This window comes from Rattus rattus, chromosome 15 (genome assembly GCF_011064425.1).
Source record: "Rattus rattus isolate New Zealand chromosome 15, Rrattus_CSIRO_v1, whole genome shotgun sequence".
Classification (NCBI taxonomy): Eukaryota; Metazoa; Chordata; class Mammalia; order Rodentia; family Muridae; genus Rattus; species Rattus rattus.
Window position 1 is genome coordinate 21,036,615 of NC_046168.1, and position 19,521 is coordinate 21,056,135.

The 19,521-nt window shown below is 39.1% G+C and overlaps 1 protein-coding gene across 1 annotated transcript in view; it reads left to right on the top strand.

Moving 5' to 3' along the window:
- The window catches only part of LOC116884936 (nucleolar protein 4-like), a 126,276-nt gene that overhangs the window by 85,339 nt on the left and 21,416 nt on the right, over positions 1 to 19,521 (top strand). Inside the window, exon 6 of the mRNA XM_032886148.1 lies at positions 12,820 to 13,000. Within this exon, the coding sequence (XP_032742039.1) occupies positions 12,820 to 13,000 (181 nt within the window). The remainder of the gene's footprint in view (positions 1 to 12,819; positions 13,001 to 19,521) is intronic.

The window sequence follows — 19,521 nt, forward strand, 5'->3', positions numbered from 1 at the left end:
CCTCATTAAACCAAGCCTTTGAGGGTGGGGAGCTTCCTACACAATTTGGTCATGACTCTGGGACTCTACTAATAGTGGGGCTGAGTAAATGCAGAGTGGATGAAAGAATATCATTGTTTGCTTTCTCTTTTCAATCAAAAACCCCCTATCCCTTTGACTTCATTATAAAGTTTTGGAAATCTCATGAACTTGGCATTTCTCTTATTTTTCTTGTAGTATGGAAACAAGAAGACACAGTGGCTAAGTTTATGTCTCTGGAACATGGGCTCCACATATTGATCTTAGATGCTGAGCTCACTTGAACCTTTTTCCTCTCCCACAAAGTCACAGCTTAGTTCTGTGTACCTCATAGGGACATTGCATGCTTTAAGCTAAGGAGCAGGTCAGAGCAGCTCCTGATGTGTGGCAAGCACACATCACTTCTCTTCTTCTGGGCCGGTGGTTCTCAACCTTCCTAATGCTGTGACACATTAACATAGTTTCTTATGTTGTGGTGGCCCCAACCACAAAATTCTTTTGTTGCCACTGTAATTTTGCTACTGCCACGAAGCATCATGTTCTGCGTATCGTCAGATGTGCAGGCTGTCAGATATCAGGCTCCCCAGAGGGCTTTCAGTCCACAGATTGAGAGTCACTGCTCTCGGCACTACTCGGTTTTGTAAATGTGGCAGGCTGGGTTGTAGAGTTCATCCATCTTTAGGTCCTCTTCTCTGCGCATGCACAACATTGGCTGCTTTGTTAGCTCTCAATTACCTCTCATTAACTATCCGTGTATGGGTAGTTAATGGATTCCCTGCTGATGTACAAGCTCACGGGAAGGAAATATCCCATCTGCATTAGTCTCTGCGTCTGCAGCCACAGTGCCTTGCACTTTGGGGTTTAACATATGCTAAGTAATCGTTTCATTTAATCATAGATGTGTTTTCAGTGATAAATCAGCTCTTTGTTTTGTGCAGCGTGCAGCAGTGAACACCTTTGACTTAGTGTAAATCTATAGCTTTTGAGTCCTGTTTATCCTATGTAGCTGCATGGTGTAGCAGTGGGCTGAGATCCACCTAGTCAAAAATTCCAGTCAGGAGGACCACAAATTCAGGACCAGAGTTAGTTGGGACTGAAAACTTATTTAGTAGGGTTTCTACAAAGTAAAAATTAAAACGTTGAGGGGTTGAGGCCAGTTTTAGACTGGAAAACTTTAGGTTCAACAATATTATAAAGAAGTGACTGAATGAAACCTTAAACTTCATCCTTTTTATTGGATATTTTAAGTATTTACATTTCGAAAGTTATCCCTTTTCCCTGTTCTCCCCTCTCCTATCCCCCCCCCTCCTGCTTCTATGAGGATGCTCCCCTCCCATTCACCCACTCCCACCTCACTGCCCTGGCATTGGGAAAATGAGCCTTCACAGGACCAAGGCATTTTCCTCCTATTGATGCCAGAAAAGGCCACCCTCTGCTACATATGGACTGAAGCCATGGTCCTTTCATGTGTACTTCTTGGTTGGAGGTTTTGGTTGGTTGATATTGTTGTTCTTCCTAAGGGGTTACCAACCCCTTTAGCTCCTTCCGTCATTTCTCTAACTCCTCCAGGGGGGTCCCCATGATCAGTCTGATGGTTAGCGGCAAGCATCCTCATCTCTGTAGGTAAGCCTTAAACTTCATCTTAAAGATAGCAAACCGGGATGAAATCGTCACTCTCCTGTGAGCTTTACATGTTCTCTCTTCTCTTTGCTTCACTTTTCAAAAGCCACTAATTAGTCAATGATCTGTTAATTAATCTGTCTTGTCTGGTTAATCTAGATATGAAGTCATTTGTTATCAGACCTGCCACCTGACAGCCAAAGGTCTTTCCATGACATAAGGTCTTCTGCTCTGTCATCCCACTAGATGTGAGCCTTCCCAGTGGTGCTGCAGTCGCCCCATCTTTACTCCACCTAGTGCTTTGTTCTGTGTCTAGAAAATCACTGTGATCCGCATTCAAAAGCTTCTCCCACAGGGAATGCTCAGGGGAGTTGCCATACACAGCTGGTGTTTAATGCCTTAGCCAGTGTTAGAATGGCAGTTTGTAAACTTCAGTTACCTACGTTGGCACTGGGATATGCAATGCAGTCTTTGGTGTTCTTTAAATTTTCAACTAACTTTTTCTACCGTACATAGAGTTTTCAGGTTAAATATGCAATCATGTAAAAACATTTCACATGTCATGCATCTCAAACAAAAGAATACACTTAATGCTTCCTTTCCAATTCTGAATGTATTATATCTATTATGAAGTTTCCCCTACTTCTACAAACTGATGAAGAAGCAGAGTTTTAACAAGTTGATGTCTTTGGAATTTAAATCTCATATTTATTTGTGCCTCTTCCAAAAATGTTGTCTACATATTACAAATGGCTTCAAAATTCTGAAAAAAAAATGATATCCAGCCAATCGTATCCCAGAAGTGAAATACTGAAGAAAAGAAGACAGTGGCAAACCTTGGGAATGGCCTTCCATCCTGGCCTAAGAGGTCTCCAGGACAGTAGTGTTTGGGGAAGATATTTAATGGCTGTCACACCTAGTAGACTCCACCTTGCAGAAAATAATCACAGGGTGTTTCATTTGCCTTAGAATTTAGAAGGATTTAGTGATACTTCACAAAGCAAATAACACCCCCAAACACACACACACACACACACACACACACACACACATATCTTAGGAATATAAACTTAGAATAAACATGATTTCATTGATTGCTGATTGGCTTGGCAGTTAAAACAAACAGAAAAATACCTGCTCATCTAAGATCTTAAAAGACATCTTCAAAATAAGGAACTGAGGAGTGCTTCATGGGGGGAGGAGGGGTGGCAGAGTGTGTGCCCTGTGGGTGAGCCACAGAATGGGGGAGACGTGATGAAGTGAGAGGCCGTGATGACAGAAGCACCAGGGCAACAGAAAAGCCCTGAGGCCTTAGGAGGCTCTGTCAGACAGAATCCATACTAGTCACTGGAAGAACGCGGCAAGTGCCAGCCCATGGCGTGTCAGGAGCAGGAACAGACAACATAAACACCTCAGGCACAAGCACTTTTGACCTTTCTTCTCAGCCCTTCCTTCGTGCTACCTCACCAAGTACAGTGTGAGTCTGCGACGCTGATCATGTAAACAGTGAAGACAAAATCAGGAAGTTTATCTAGGGGGGACAAAATAACACAGAGCAAGGAAAAAACAATTGCATCAGAAAATTTTGTTGCAAGGAAATTTTAATGTAAATTCTATCCTTATATGAACCTATTAAACAAACATAGAATATACATTCAGAGGTGTTTGTATATGAAGGTTTTTTTTTATCAATGGTAGAATATATTTATGTACAATCTGGGCATAGAAAGGCACACGTGTATACATGTTGAAGACAGATACCTGTGGAAGCACACTCACACCCAAGCAGATAGACTTCCTTTATGACTTTGAACAAATCTTTTCTTATCATTCCTTTATTTACTTTTCTGATTCATGTATAAATCTTAGAAATAAATCCTCTCCTGGACCCTCATTTTCAATTACTTTATCACTTGATGCATTTTTTTTATTTTTAGAAGTTATCACTGAAATAATATCTGTACCTTCTATATTTCATTTCTTTCCCCCATAATCAGGTCTCATGAGAGTAGAGAGCCGGTCTGTTCTGCCTTCTGATTGATAGACACACAGCATGTAGTTGACTACACATCCTAGCAACTGGAAGGTGTCCACAGAACATTCTTTAAACTTACAAATAAAATCAGATCATCAAAAATATGCTGAATTATAGGTAGGAGATTTTTTAAAAGATGCTATTGGATAGGACATGGCTCTCTAGAACAAAAGACTCGATAGAGATAAAGGTATCAATAAGCAGGTGAAAGAGTACAGAGGCTGAACAAATTATGTCTGGAGACTTGAGAGAGTGAAAAGACACATGTAACCGTAGGCATAATGTCTGATAGGTGATCATGGGGTCCTGGCTAGCTATGGTCTAGAGGCAGCTCAAAATGTGGGCCTGAGCAAAGGTCTCCGTCAGGGATTTAGATGTAGAGAAGCTTGCTGTGAACCATTAGATGCTGGCTAAAGCACAAATGCAGCATTGAATCTGCATTGAATGGAAAGCATTTCAACCTGATATAGAACGGAAACTTCTAGAGAATCGAGACAGAAGGGAAAGACTTGCTTATTATTCCCAGTGTCATAAAGTGATATAATTTGAAATCTTAAGGGAGCAAGAACTACTGTTTACCAAATCTAAGTAGTTTATGATCATGTATTGGTTTCATATATATGTATATAGAATTATAGCAATAGATTCCTAAAAATTACCAGCTTTTGCCATGGATTTGTTGCATTTGAATGACATTTGTCTTCTAGCTATAATATTAAAACCTATAGCACTCTACATTTGTACCCAATGTCCTTAGTTAGATACATCATGGAACCAGGAAGTAGGCAAAGGAAACAATTCTATTAAAGTAGGAACATAGCAAAGATCGGAGAATCCACCCAACACACTCAGGCTTAAAGCGTGTGTTTGAAATTCATCACTAGATTATTTATTTTTACATCATTTTGTATGTGGCTTCTCGTGCACATTGCTTTTAAATTTTAATTTGACTTTACTATAAAAATCATTCCTCAGTGATCCAAGCTCTGCTATATTGATGGCTTTCTAATTACCTTAGTTTGACTGCTTCATAATTAATATACTTCAAGTACCAAAAAATGGATGGGTAGTTTTTACACCAAGTTTAAATTATAGTAATCTATACGTGTTTTTTCTAATGTGTAGAAATTAAGATCTCAGTTACATGGTTTTTTCAAGATGCACAATCCCCATGGAAGTATGTTTACTCTATGATTGAACAGCGTGTTCATCAAAGGTAGCTGTGAAAGAATCGATTATGTAGAGCAACATTACGAGGGAATTGTTTTCATTCTGCTTACTCAAGCATGCTGGCACACCTGTCTCCAATTTGGAAACTATCAATGATTACTTTACAGCATCGGTGCTCAAATAACATCATTAGTCGGGATTTCCCACCTTTTCAGGCTGAAAACAAAACATGAAAGGATGAAGATTTTTCTACCATCTCTGGGATTTATAGGTTTTAAAATCTCTGTTCCCTGGATGAGTTTAATTTTCTTGTGAGTAGTAAGAGTTCCCAGTGTCACACTAAGTGACTGCTAGGATAAATCATTCATGTCTGAGAGATACCTTTACCCTGTGAGCCGCCTCACTGGACCAAAAAGTTGTTTTCAATGAGTAAAGTCAAGCTTCAGATAAAATAACAGCTTCATAGATAACTTGAAGCTTTCATAATGGACATTGTAATAAAGAAGAAAGAAGGCAGACTGTATTACTAGGAGAAATCTCCTCTTGCTCCCAAAGTATACTGAAGATTAAGGTTAAAAATACCCAGTATTACAGAAAGACTTTTCTGCGGTGAGAAATTCTGCTCAAAACTACGGCTAAGTGACTTACAGTCTTATTTTGGAAGCCCAAAGGAATTGTCTATAAAATCTTTTGCCAAAATAAGGAGTGCTATCCTATGGAAAGAGATTTATCTATTTAAGCACAGGAACTCTTGATAAATCACTAAAGAGCAAATTGGCTTATTTAAATTGAAAGATGATAACCAGTTTCCCTCGGAGGGGATGCCTACTTATTGGTGACTACCCACTACACTTCTTCCTTCTGATTGTCGAGTATTCACTGTAGTTTGTTTGGGGCATTGCTAATGGATTTATTTATTTTGTATTTTTGAGGCTAATGAGTCTTAAACCTTTATTTTACCTGCACACAAACATGAAAGGCCAAACCTACTCCATCTTGAAACTAGTCTCCATCTTAAAAGATAAAGAAAAAGAACAAAAAAGAACCTGAAAACTTGGCCCACGGGTAAACCCAAGCTGCACCCCAGTACCAAGAAGAACCCCTTGGCTCGTCCTTGCCCAGAGTTACTCTCTAGCTGCTTCTTAGCAAAGGTTAATTACAGATTAACTGTTCGTTTCAGATGTACTTTCAGATCATTCGTGATTGGGTCCAGCCTTGCCTCAGAGCACCCACTTGTTGGCTCCCAGTAGTCATTCAGTCAGATGCTTGCCAGTGTACACACCCACTTCTCACCCCCGCCTTTGCTTGCCATTTTCTAAAAACCTTGTCCTGATGAGAGTTAGGGGTTGCGTCACCAAACCATCCTGTGGGTGGGTGGTAAGTCCAAAGTCAAGTTTATAATAGAGAGGCCCTGATGTGATTACATCAGAAACAGCTCCTTGGCGGTCTTTTGGGGTTCATGAACGCTTCCTGGCACAACACACATGACTTTTTATAATTCTATTATCTTGTACTTTTAGCTCTTATGTTTTTGTGTATTTTTTTTAAAAGGCATATCACTTCCATAAGAAGCAGAATAAATTCTTAACTACGTGATCTACAAGTTAGACACTATAATTTTACTGAGCATACAAAGTAACAAGGTTCCATATGGTATTCTGTGCGTGCTTAACTTGTGTCCGCCTCCTCGACCTTCTCCCCATGTCCTTGGCCCTTCTTCAGTTGTACAGTTTTCTCTCCAGTAGTTCCTTCCATGTTCACCAGGGTTAATATCTCGAATATGTAAAGAACTGGGGGAAAAAGCCTAAAATACAAAAATACCATTCAACGTATTAGCCAATCAACTAAAATAATTTTCAAAAAGAAGGATACAATGCCCAAAAAACAGCTTTACACATGTTCAGCAGTTAGGAAAATGGAAATTAAACCTTCTCTGATATCCCATCCCAACCCAGTCAGAATGGCTACCATCAAGGAGTCCTCATTTCTATTATTTGGGAAGTAGTAAGTATATGCATTCAGAGAATACAATTGTTGTTTTATACAACTGCCCAGTAAAAAAACAATTCCGCCAAGCTAATGAGCAAAGCCATAGCCTCGCTTCCCTATCATTTATTATGACGAGGTACTTGGAATTTAATTGCTTTGAAATATAGAATACATTGGCTCTCATCACCATGCTGTAAGATGTGTCTCAAAACTGACTCCCCCTACTTGCAGTTTTAGACCCTTTGATTGACAGCTCCCTGTTCCTTCCCTCCCCAGCCCTCATGCTCCCTCTGTGACCACAGTGCTGCTTTCTTTCTATCATTGCAGTGTCATGAGTTCCCACTTAGGGAGCAGACTTTCTTGTCCATGAAATCATGTATGTTGGTGTGTTTACATGCCTCTAAAAAGCACTTGTCAGATAAAACAAACAAACAGACCTCAAAGGGTTTGGTCCTCTCTGGCATTAGCTACCCTAACAATTTTTTTCTTCTTAAATCAGAAATAAATATAATCAAAACTTATCATTATATGACCTGAAATCAATCAATATGTGACTTTCAATAGTGTCTGTCTATGTCTTGGGGAGAATTTTTGCACTTTTGGCAACTTAACAATTTATAGCCCTCAAGTAGAGAAAGTAATATGTGACCCCTCTGAGTTCAGGCCAGAAATCTGAGTGTTGGAATACATGAGCCAGGGTGCAAATTCATAAGGATGGACTTAGTTGATGTCATCAAATGTCTGCTCTCGTTACCTCACAAATATGGTTAGGTCTCTTGTTGGTTGAAGAGCATTTTCAATAGAGCTCTGGTTCTTTCTGATCCTCCCTCAATGTCCCCAGAAACTCTTAGCAATTTACTTAATTCTAGAATGCTCTCAAATGGGAGAGAGAAGCTTTTAGAAGGTAGAGATGTTTTCAACGGTTCGTACATGGACCCCATTGCCTTCGCTAGCCCCATTTGGAGGGGATTTAAAAATGTGTATCTTAAATAAAAATGTTCTGTCACATAAACTACAGAGAACATGTAAGGACATTAGAGCTCTGCAGTCAGCTTACAGAAAACTGGGGTACATTGAAACCTGCACTGTGTCTACATGTTTACTGTCCTGTAGCAAAAAGATCATTTGTGGCGGCGCAGTTCCAGGTCCTTCTCCTTGAAATGGTAAATCAACATTTCCTGCTCTTTACATCCCCCAGGGTTGTCTCAAAATGAGAGTCCATGTTCTAGGAAGAGTGTTTTACTTGATACTGTAAAGAAAATGGTGACACACCAACACTAATGCACCTGAGAGCCACTGGTTCCAGTCACAATTTAACTGGTGTTTTCTGCTCATAGTCATGAAAATAAAGAATGTTTAATAAATGCAGATGACATAAAATCTAAAAGCAAAAATCCTGGGAGCCTTGGGAAAGAAGTCAGTCTAGTGTTATATTTTCAAGGTCAAGGTTGTATTTATTTTTAAAAAATAACCTATTGGTGTCCCTTAAGGGGAATAAATTAACTCAGTTAGAGAGAGAATTTGTGAATGGTTTTGAGTGAAAATTTTCTTATGCCTCTGAGGGGCTTAGGACTCTATCTATGTGGTCCATCAGGGAACCAGACAACAACTCCAACTGCAGACCTCAGTTTCAGGGGGTGAAACAGAAAAAGCGAAGTCCCCTCTTCTAACTCACTCCAGTCTTGCCTTCCACGTAAGAGCAACTGCCCGTCTTCATATAAGCCCAGTTTACACATGACATGCAAATGTGCATCTGGAAAGGTAGGGAGGAAGATACAAAAGGATAGGCCAGAGTCCAGGTATAGCAAACAAAAAAAAGTCTTTGTTGACTATTTTTATCTAAGAGTGTGTGTGTGTGTGTGTGTGTGTGTGTGTGTGTGTGTGTGTGTGTGTGGTATGATATGTGATGTCGGTATGTATTGTCTAGTCCATTGCTTGTGGTCATTCAATTGTTGATCCTTATTTTAATGCATTATAAATTTTGAAGTTTTTCTATTAAAAAGAGGGTCAGTTATTTTTCTTGTTAATTAAATGTATTTGTGCAGCTGTGAAGCTTTGTAGCATATTAAAATGGCCTTTTTTTTAAAACAACCTTCATAGGTACTCTGGGAGTGAACTGCTAGTTATGAAAATGTTGAGCACTCGTTATTAAAATATTAATTATTGGAAGTTGGTGACAAAGGTAAAATGTGACTTCAGGGCATATGTACCTTTTAATGTCATTAAAATCATCTCTCTTTGAAAATGATTATGACTCGAGACAAAAAACATGAATTAACACTCATTAAACTTTTGTCCAAAGGACACCGCATAACATATTTTATTGGCAGACTTGTGTGTTTTATTTCTGTATGTATAGTGGACTGCCAAAACATTAATAATGCAAATCTTTGTTTGAATACAAATAATCCCCACAAAGTTGGCTTTGATTATTAATGGAATTAATTATCTTCCTTCCCACTGCAGCTACAGCAGTTTGGAATAGCAGTTAATAAAGAAAGAGTCACATTTTAAAATGGTACACTTAATAATCCAAATTAATTCTATCATGCAAAGAATACATAAGAAAACACTGCAGTAATAATGTCTCCTTTTTTGCATAACAATATGCTCTTCTCTGAGAGCATCTCGCTCTCACTTTCAAAAAGGACACGAGTACCTCAGAGGAGTGCCACTTTACTAAAACTAGAAGCCTAGATTATTTACCATGTTTTCATGGCGGAACTGCAACTAGCCCTTCACAAGTACCCCAAGAAGAGAGAACATTCTGATGTCTTTTGAGATTTCAAGAGATTTGTCTTTCCAGAAAGAGTATTTTAAAGCTGAGATTTTCATAATCTGGCAACAGAGAGAGGATGTAGCACAGGTCAGTATACCATAGCTCATAACCTCAGGGAGACTCTCAGATGTTTTCCCTAAAAGCATACAGATTCTGTAGAGACCAGTTTAAAAATATAATACGTTCATAGGAAATAGGTGCATGCATGAGGAATTAATCTGAGCTTGGAGTTACTATAGTGAAACCCCAGGGGTAATTATAAGTTTATTTACCTCACTCTTTGGGAGATGTCAGCATGAAATCAAATACTTATGTTGCTCTGGGTCTATGATGGGATTGATTGGGTTGCAAGGGCTGAGAGAACAGAGCAGAGCAAACTCATTTTCATGCTGAACCACAAAGCAAAGGAGTAGCAAGGGTGCCTGGGATGCCACAGTCTTGAGGGAGATCTGTCCCCAGTGAGACTTTAGGACCTGCCATTAGTTAGGCACCCCTGAAGCTTGCGCCTGTTCCAGTAACCTCACCCAAGGGAGCACGTTTATGACTCATGAACCTTTGGGGGAATTCAACCATCAACTGTCACAACGTGTAAACAGTATAAATCCATCTATTCATCATTTGAGGGGCTGTAATAGCCTCAAGCTATATGCCACACTCATGTTAGTATGGGGGAATTAATACAAACAGGTTGGTTATCTGTAATCTAAACTGCTTGGAGTATATTGAACTTTACATTACTTGGTATTTCTTAATACTTGCATAGTATATTGGTTGAATGTCCAAAATCTGAAGGGTTTTTTAAAAATCCTAAATCTGAAATGGTTCCCATCCACAAAATAAAAATGATAGCACTCAGCTTTAGATTTTAAGAAACTTTTTAAAAACTCTAGATGGCGCATAGATAATACCTATGCCCATAGAGACATGTTGGCATAATTACACACAAGACAGTTTCAATGGAGAGACCGATTAAGCAAGTCTGAGATACTCCAGGATCGAAATTATTTCAGTCCTTCCCATCAAATCCAGTATGCCTTCATGATAGCTGCTTGTATTCTACTAAAATTGATTTATTAATAACGCTTTCTCACAACACCACTGGCTGATTAGCCTGATTACCTGAGACATGCTTGTGATGACCTCCATGCCCAACAGCAATAGATTTCCAGAAATAACCATGTTCAATGTCCCAGATTATTTAAGCTTACTTATTATGGTTAATACATAAATTCATCTTAAGTACAAAAAATATATGTTTTCCTGAAAGCGAATAGCAATGTATTTAAAAGTCTCAGCAGTGGGTCTCATGACTCCATATACTTTTCCACAGAGTCTGAAAACCATCTTCTTTGGGTACATTTTCGCTGGGAATACAATCAAATTAATAAACTCGGGCAGCCAACTGGAGACTCAGGAGAATACAGCTGCAGCAGAAGCAGACCTGATTCGATCTTGGTCTTTGCTTGGTTTGATGGTCAACTTCTTCAAGGGAAATGTTATAAAAGGCAATACGCCCTCCCGGGGGCTCTGAGGTTCAAATGGCAAGCTAAATTTGCAACCTAGCATTCTAATTACACACTGACTTAGATCAGATCGTGTTTACATAAGACAAATTTCAGAAACATCAGTTCTGAAAATTCAAATATAATACTTTCTTTTCCACTTTCTCTTATTTTTATTTGAATGTAAGTCATTGGTATTATGGTACTATTTAGATTGGGAAGCCATTAAGTTTCAGGTTCTCTTTTAAAATCTTATTGGAAGAAAGATGATCATGTGTTCCTGTACATGGCTAAGTATAACAGGGTCATTTGAGCTATCACCCTAACAAGAACAAAGTCAGGCCAAGTTTCATGCAAATAATGAAAATATCAATATAACATAGGACTGGGCCATAGAACAATCATATTCCATGTTTCTCCTTCTGTAGCATTTAGGCATAAATCTGCCAGTCACATGGTCTGCTTTATTCATAGATGATGTCATGCAAAACACTGCTAGTAATAAAAACTCATCTAAAATTTATTAAAAATATAGTTTTAGAAATATTTCTTGTTGAAAATGAAGGAAGGCTAGAGATATGGCTCTGTGATAAAGGCCTTGCCTTGCTTACAGCTCATTCCCAACATGAGAGAGCGAAGGATAAACTCAGAAGAAATAGAAATATTGTAAAAAGCCAAGAAAATTGAATTATCTTTGTCCCATATATTTTAGACTTCATGAACTTATAGATTGCTAAGGAGAAATGCAATCTATTTTGTTATTAAAAGTATAGCATTTATTACAAACATAATTTTTAATTCCCATACGTCATTTTTCAGCGAGGTGAGGGTAGTTTCCTGAATGATGGTGAATGCATAAGCACATCTAAATGACATGGGAGAAAGGGAACGGAAGAGACAGTAAGGGAAGAGAAAGACATTCAAGGAGGGAACAGGAGGAAAGCAGGGAGCGAGCAAACTAAGAAGCTCAAAGTCTGTCAAGTTATTTTCTTGTCTCTCACTGTTATCACTCTCTGTGTATTTTTAGTCTGTTTATTGCTTGTTTGTTTTCCATTCACTAAAAGCCACCTTCTCTCCCAGTCACATTTTTGCAGGAGAGAACTCTTAGCCACAGATCCTAGACCCATGCCCCCACTTGTCTACACAGTGAAGCCCTGCTGCCCAGGCTGACTCCACAGAGGTGGGACCAGCATTGTCCTTCCCCATTCTGTGTCTTTCCGTTCTCAGTTGCCTCCTATGAATTGAAACCAGGCGGCATCTGCTTTCCTGCAGCACACGTGTTCACTTGTCAAGTGGCCTTAGGTTTCATCAGTTTCATAGTACACACGAGGGATAGATTCCACTATGGATGTGTCCCTTGTTTCTATGTCCACTGACTTTTAGAAGACTGCCACCTATTGGTGGTTTTGAAGCACTCTCTATTATTTCAAACTTAGTTGGAAATGGTCATTTTTAAAAATGTACAGCCTGCCCATATTGTTGCCTTGATGTATATATGTATGTGTGTGTATACATATATATATATATGTGTATATAAAATATATGTATATATTAGCTTTTAGCAAAGCTGAAGAAAATGTACACATGAGCTTAATGTTCACTGTATGGAATTTTCTTACCCAGAGCCACCATGTGTCTGGCACTGAGACTGTACAAAGAGAAGTAGCGCAGAGATGTCACAATGATGGAATGCTGTCTCATTGCAGGACGAAGCTACTCCTGCTGACAAACAGTGCAAGCCTGAGGCAGCCCAGGCCACCTACTCAACGTCTACTGTTCCAGGCTCCCAGGAGGTGTTGTACATCAATGGCAATGGGACCTACAGTTACCATAGTTACCGAGGACTAGGAGGAGGACTGCTAAACCTGAATGACACTTCTAGTAGTGGTGAGTCTTTATAACAGCTTGCATATTGTGCGTTCATTTGGGGCTGGTAAAATTTCTAAACTGAAAGAAGGAAATGGATACAGTGTTATAACCTTGAGCTGGGGACAGTGGCGTTAAAACAAGGCTCTGGGAAAACACAATGTTTGCCTCCCAGTCGGATAGCTCCCTCTGTTGCCACAGCTTCTGTGAGTGGCAACAAATGATTCAATTGAATGGTTGCTGTTTTATATTAGAAAGAAATTAAGGTAGAATATGAGCAATTCTTTTTCCTAAGTAGTGATTCAGTCTGTCTCTGGTGTTATGAGAATGGTTTGTCAAGCATGATGCTCTGGTTTCTTAATGTTCACTGGGGTTTGAAAGCTGGAGAATTTAAGGCAATTGAAACCTTATGGAATGTGCATTGCTTTTGCTAAAGACACATGAATGGAAATAAATCAGAAGCCATCATGCCTCCCCAGCAAGTAGGTTAGTATCAATAATGCTCTGTCCACAGTGATCAATTCCCAGCTCATGTTTTAGGAATTTCCTAGAGTTTATATGTAACAACATCTCAAATGAATCAGATATTTAAATGCTTGCTATAGAATCATTTCTATCTTAAGAAATGTATATATGCAGGCAAGTTACTATACCTAGATTGTAAAAAAATATTTCATAACTATATCTAAAGTACTGGTGTGAATAAATTAATATTGTGCTCTTTTTCTTTATATCACAAAAATACCCATAAATGTGAAGACAAATGACAAATTGAAAATTATTACTTATTTATACTACAAAAGTAAACTAATACGTACATCCTTTAAAATTAAAAAGTTGATGTACCTAGCTTCATATTACACAATTTACAAAAACAGAAAAGAGGAGGAGGAGGAGGAGGAGGCGGAGGAGGAGGAGGAGGAGGTGGAGGAGGAGGAGGAGGAGGAGGAGGAGGAGGAGAAGAAGAAGAAGATGAAGAAGAAGAAGAAGAAGTAGTAGTAGTAGTAGTAGTAGTAGTAGTAGTAGTAGTAGTAGTAGTAGTAGTAGTAGTTGGGGGTGGGGCATTTTATACAGGACAGTTAATAGTCACAAACCTGAGTTTCAACTCTCAGTCTTTGTACTTCTTTAGGACAATGGTCCTCAAGTCCTACAGGGTGGTAGAAATGTCACAATTGGGGTTGAGTCTTAACTGTCCCTTTTTCTTTGTATCCCTGCACCCATGGGTCTCTGTATTCACCACTGTTTACTAGAGACAGGACAGGGGAGGACGGGAGGGAGGGAGGAAGGGAGAGAGAGAGAGAGAGAGAGAGAGAGAGAGAGAGAGAGAGAGAGAGAGAATATCTTCTCAATGGCTTGACCCCACTTCTTTTATCATTTAAAATATTTTACTGTTCTTGATCTTTATTAATGTTTCTTCTCTGAATGTTGACTGTGCAAAATTTCAGTTATTTCTATAATATTTGCAAAAGAAAATGATAACTCAGATTCCATTAATGGTGCAAATGAAAATAAATAGAAGTGAACAACTTCAGTATGTGAATGACACATGAAACCAAAACAAAATGTGATGGCCTGTCTCTATTCATGTACATATCCCTTTATTCCAGAATGGCTAAATCATTGCATGTGACTATACAACTAGAAAATACAAGGCCTCTTATTTTTAATTAAGCATTTAAAGACATGAGTGGCAGAGAAGTAGAACATGGGTTTACCCTGCCCACTGTGCTCCCAGACTGCATTATGATGTTTGTCTGACTTCTGAAGTTATCATTAAAAATACAAAGAGATCCTCGTGGGGGAAACGAATTGTATACAAAGATGGAAAAAGAAACAAACTTCTAAAGGATTTCAAAAACGTTGGTACGGTTGATGTTTTTGTAACTGTTGTGTCGAGAAGAAAAGAGATGGATTTGGATGCTAATCTTTGCCATAAAATATTAACTGCAAAGTCTTTCCTACATCCCAACTGATTCTTGAAAGAGAAAGCAACATTGTCTCTCAAATCAAAGCAAAGAAAAATAAAATGAGTCAAGTCAGACCAAATCACGCAACCAGTGAATTTTCTATTGTGCTCCTTTAACTGTTGTCGAAAATAACAGTGGCATTCATCTCACACTCCTTCCTTAGAGCCAAGCAGCCTGTGTTTCTTTCACCTGATTTTCCCTTTCTAATGCCATCCATTGTTCAACTTCAAAGTTTATAATTAGGACTCCTAGGTGTAGTCATAAATCCTTAGAAAACTCCTGAATTTTTCTCTGACGTATATACCACAGTGAATGTGCAAACACACACTCACTCACACACACACACACACACACACACACACACACACACACAACCATACCACATACAGTTTGGTTTCCGTTTCTCAGCTGTTGGTGATGTTCAAAAGCCAAATCAGAAGTCTAGGATAGAAGCCAAGTATGTAGCTGTATAATTAGTGGGAATGGAACTTTTACAAATTCATAGTTTTAATGTAGATGTGGTAGTATTATGTGTTCTTTGATGCCCCTCCCCCAAGCTTTCACTTTCATAGAATGACAGAGGCTGAAAGGAGCTGGGGAATTCTTTCCCAGCAATCTCTCCAGTTCCTGCCAGCCACTGATGTCAGCCACAGCATCAGAGTAGAGGACAGACCTTATCAAGTCTGGAAGCAGAGTGTGCCGGGAAGAGCCCATAAGTTCTGTTCTCTACCATCAGTGTCTTGGACCTCCTCCCCTTCATCTTGGCTTTTTGAAGTCTACGAAACAGGAAGCAGGCATAGGCAATTAGTGGCGTGTAGATTTGAGACCATATAGCTCATATATGTTTGCACTCTTGCAGGATAGGATGGAGGTCATTTAAAGACACTGTAAGGAATAACTTCCGTGCCCTGCAGACACTGCTGAGAATACACAGGAGATTAACCTACTGCTTAACCTACTAGGAGACAGGGCTTTGGACCTAATATAACAATAATAAAACAGCTTAAAAGTAATCTGGGCAAACAGCCCCTCTTCACTGACACGAAAGAGAATTGCCCCAGAGTAGGACAACTCTGGCACCCATTGATGGTGGCCAGTGGAAATATTAACTCTATACAATAAAAGGATGCAGAATAGCTTTCTATTCTCCAAGAATCTAGGATTCTTTTCACACTGCTGTTGTTAACACCTGTTTTGGTTTTATTTTTTTTTTCTCTAGGTACAGAAAGAATGGTTGGTTGATTGGGTACACAATTTCATTTATTTGGGGGCTCTCTAACTTATGTGAATCTAAACTATTCTGACCTAATACTTTATTATCTGTTATTTCTTGTGAAACATATTTGGAGTTATGGAGAAAGAAGGTATACGACTATGCCTAAATCTTGAGAGCTAAAAAGAACATGGAAGAAAATTAGCATAGAATTAGATGCCCACATCATAGCTTGTAGTGGATAACTCCGGTAGTTGAAATTTGAAAATTCTTGGTTTGGGGCTGTGTGCATTTGTCAAGTGTGGAGAGCAGCAGCAATTTGAGGAGACCACCGTTCGTTAGGTAAAGGCTTAGGTTAAGGGTATGCTTGACTTGCTTTGTAAAGCAGGTGAACATGTTCAGAATTCACACAATAACCTGGAGAAACCAGAATGTTCTGCAAGCTGACAGAAAACAAACAAAAAACAAACAAGTCAAACAAAACCAGACAATATGGACTGAAGGACAAAAGATGTTTCTAGGAGGGTCTGAAATCATATTGTAAGCAGCAGAAACCCTGAAAATTATTCTATATCCCAGAAGAATGCAAACACATATTTTTAAAACAAAGGTATTTTGGCTCCATTTATATTTAATGTAACATATTTTGGTTTTCTTTGTTTAAATCAATGTAAGTTTAACAGAAACAGACTCAAGAAGACAAAGTCTGCTTACCTTAGGAAATGTTTATCTCTAAATACATAAAGAAGAGCTGCCTCTGTGGTTTGGCGAGGCAGTGCAGCAGTTAAGAGCACGTTCTACTCTTGCAGAAGACTGGGTTTCTCTTCCCAGCCACCCATGTGAGGCAGCTCAGTACCATTTGTCATTTCAGTTCCAGGACACCTGATATTCCTGTCTGGACTCTGTGGAAACCCTGTGCCCCCAGCAGACGTAACAAAATAAATATATTTTTAGGACAGTCTTTGTTTTTATTTGAATGTCAAAGTATTTTCAGTCCCATGTTCTTCTCTTGCTTACTTAGCTCATTGAACACTATGTTCCCCTAAATAGATCTGTCTGAGAAAGCACAGACTTCATCTGGCCCATGATTCCTTTCCTGAGTGATGCCACTTACCTATCAAGCACCTAAGCTGGCATAGTGGGAGCTATTATTATTAGTAGAGTTTCTGGTGTCAACTTTAGAGAAGTACGGAAATGCATTTTGTTTGCTCGGTGTGATAAGAAGGCAAACAAGGCTGGAGACACAGGTCTTCAGTAGACCATGCGCTCAGCACACACAATCCCCTGGGTTTGCTTCAGCACAACAAACAACAAAAAGCAAAAGAATGAGTCAAAGAAAACAAAATGAAAGGGAGGAAGAGTCCGGTGGATTCATTGATGTGTAGGTCTATATGGTTTCAGTAGAGTTTTAAATGATTTAGTAGAATTTTCCTGTTTCGTTTTTGAATGTAATGGCAACTGGGAAATCTGTCCCACACTGGAGACTTCATAGAGGAAATGATTCTGTCTGTGCCCAGTGCCAGAGTGCCCTTCAAATCTTTCAGTGGCCAACCCACCATTTGTTTAGAGCTGGCAAAGGCCTGCACCCAACAATCCAGATTTTCAAATTGGAGTATTATCAAAATGACAGCAGTTACAATTTGTATAAAGAATGTATTCAAATTAAGCAAATGAAAGAAGCAAGAAGCAGCCTGTCATTATCCCTTCCACTGACATGGGACATTGTGTCAGGAAGCTCACATCACATCATCTACAGAAGGCTATTGTGGTTCTCTGCAGTTCCCCATTGGACCCTGAAGCTGAAATTATGTGCAAAAGGCATCATTTGTTTTTGGCTGTTTCCTCTCCACATACTCCATGGGGTGCAGACTTTTCATTCTCTTTATCAACTCTGATATAAAGTAGGCTGATATACAGATCAAAATCTAACAGGATCAAATTGGGGTAATAATGAGCCTTAATAACTAACATTTGTATGGTGATTTCTAATCTGCCTGAATCTCTGTATTTGGTATCTTCCTTCTTTTGTCATGACATGAATATATGGGATTTCCATTTTAAATGTTCTGTTGGTCAAAGCCTGTCACTGGATTTAGGACAGGTACACTTGATCATAGGCCTCACTAGAGCTGGTCACGGTAGCCTCATTTCTTATGTGCACCTTTTGAGTTTAACTCCTTAACCCTCAGCCGTTTACAGCTATTAGAGTTTTTATGGAAAATATTCAAAGAAGGGAGCCTTTCCATTGATTCATCCCTAAACACCTTCCTCAGTCCACTAAAACAAGCTCTCTGTTACCATAATTGCTAGGTTGAGTTGTCCCTAATTTCACCAATTATCAAAACTAAGGTGGTTTTTACCACTTATTTTTCTGGATTTCATGGGCATATTTGAATACCTCTATGATTCAACCTTTGAGATGTACATGACCTTGATACCAGGACAACTGTTCACATTACTTTGGGTCCTTGTAGCATTCTTTGCCTCCTGCCTCTCTAGGATTTACTTTAAAGTTTTCTACCTTTTTTTCCATGCTGTAATTTAATTTGCCTTCCCTCTTTCTCTTTTTGTTCCTTTAAGTATCTTGTTCTGCATGAGGCTCAAGGAGAGGTGCCTCAACTCTTACTATTTCTTGTGCAATGTCTGCGTTCTAACCTTTGCTCTGAGCCTCCGATTTTATACCTAATTTTTGACCAGATAGTGTGGTCTAGCCATGCCAAGGAACCTTAAGTTAATCATGCAAACATGACTTCTTCCTCCCCATATGTTCTATAAGAAAAGCCTATTTGTTTCAGGATACAAACAACCTCCCCTAGACCTAACCTATGTGCCCTTTCTGATTCTTTGAAACACCTGTGCTACTTCCCCAATCACCCCCCAGCTCAGTTTTCTTCCTGTATGTTCCCATAATACACTATAAATACTGCTGCATCTCCCCAATATGCTATGCACATTTTTCATGGAAAATAAGCACAGCTTGAAGATGCACAAGATGACCTGTCCTTGGCTTCCACATGGCCAGGGTCAGTAAATAAGATGGTTCCTGTTTAGACTCAGTGCATATTAAATGGATATACACATTATGAATACCTATGTAAAAAGATTTTCCTAGTGAAACATTTTGCCTCTCAGGACACCATTTTCTCTTGTTCTTTTGATGTGTGTATGTGTGAGTTGTATGTATGTTGGTGTTTGTTAGGACAAGCTAAGGAGTCATTCTCTAGGTTTGGAATTACTTTTCTGTTGCTGAAATAAAGCACCATGACAGAAGCAACTTATAGAAGGATGTTTTATTTGGGCTTACAGTTCCAGAGGAGGGGAGTCCATGACTATTGAGTCCAATACTATGGCCGCAGGCAGAC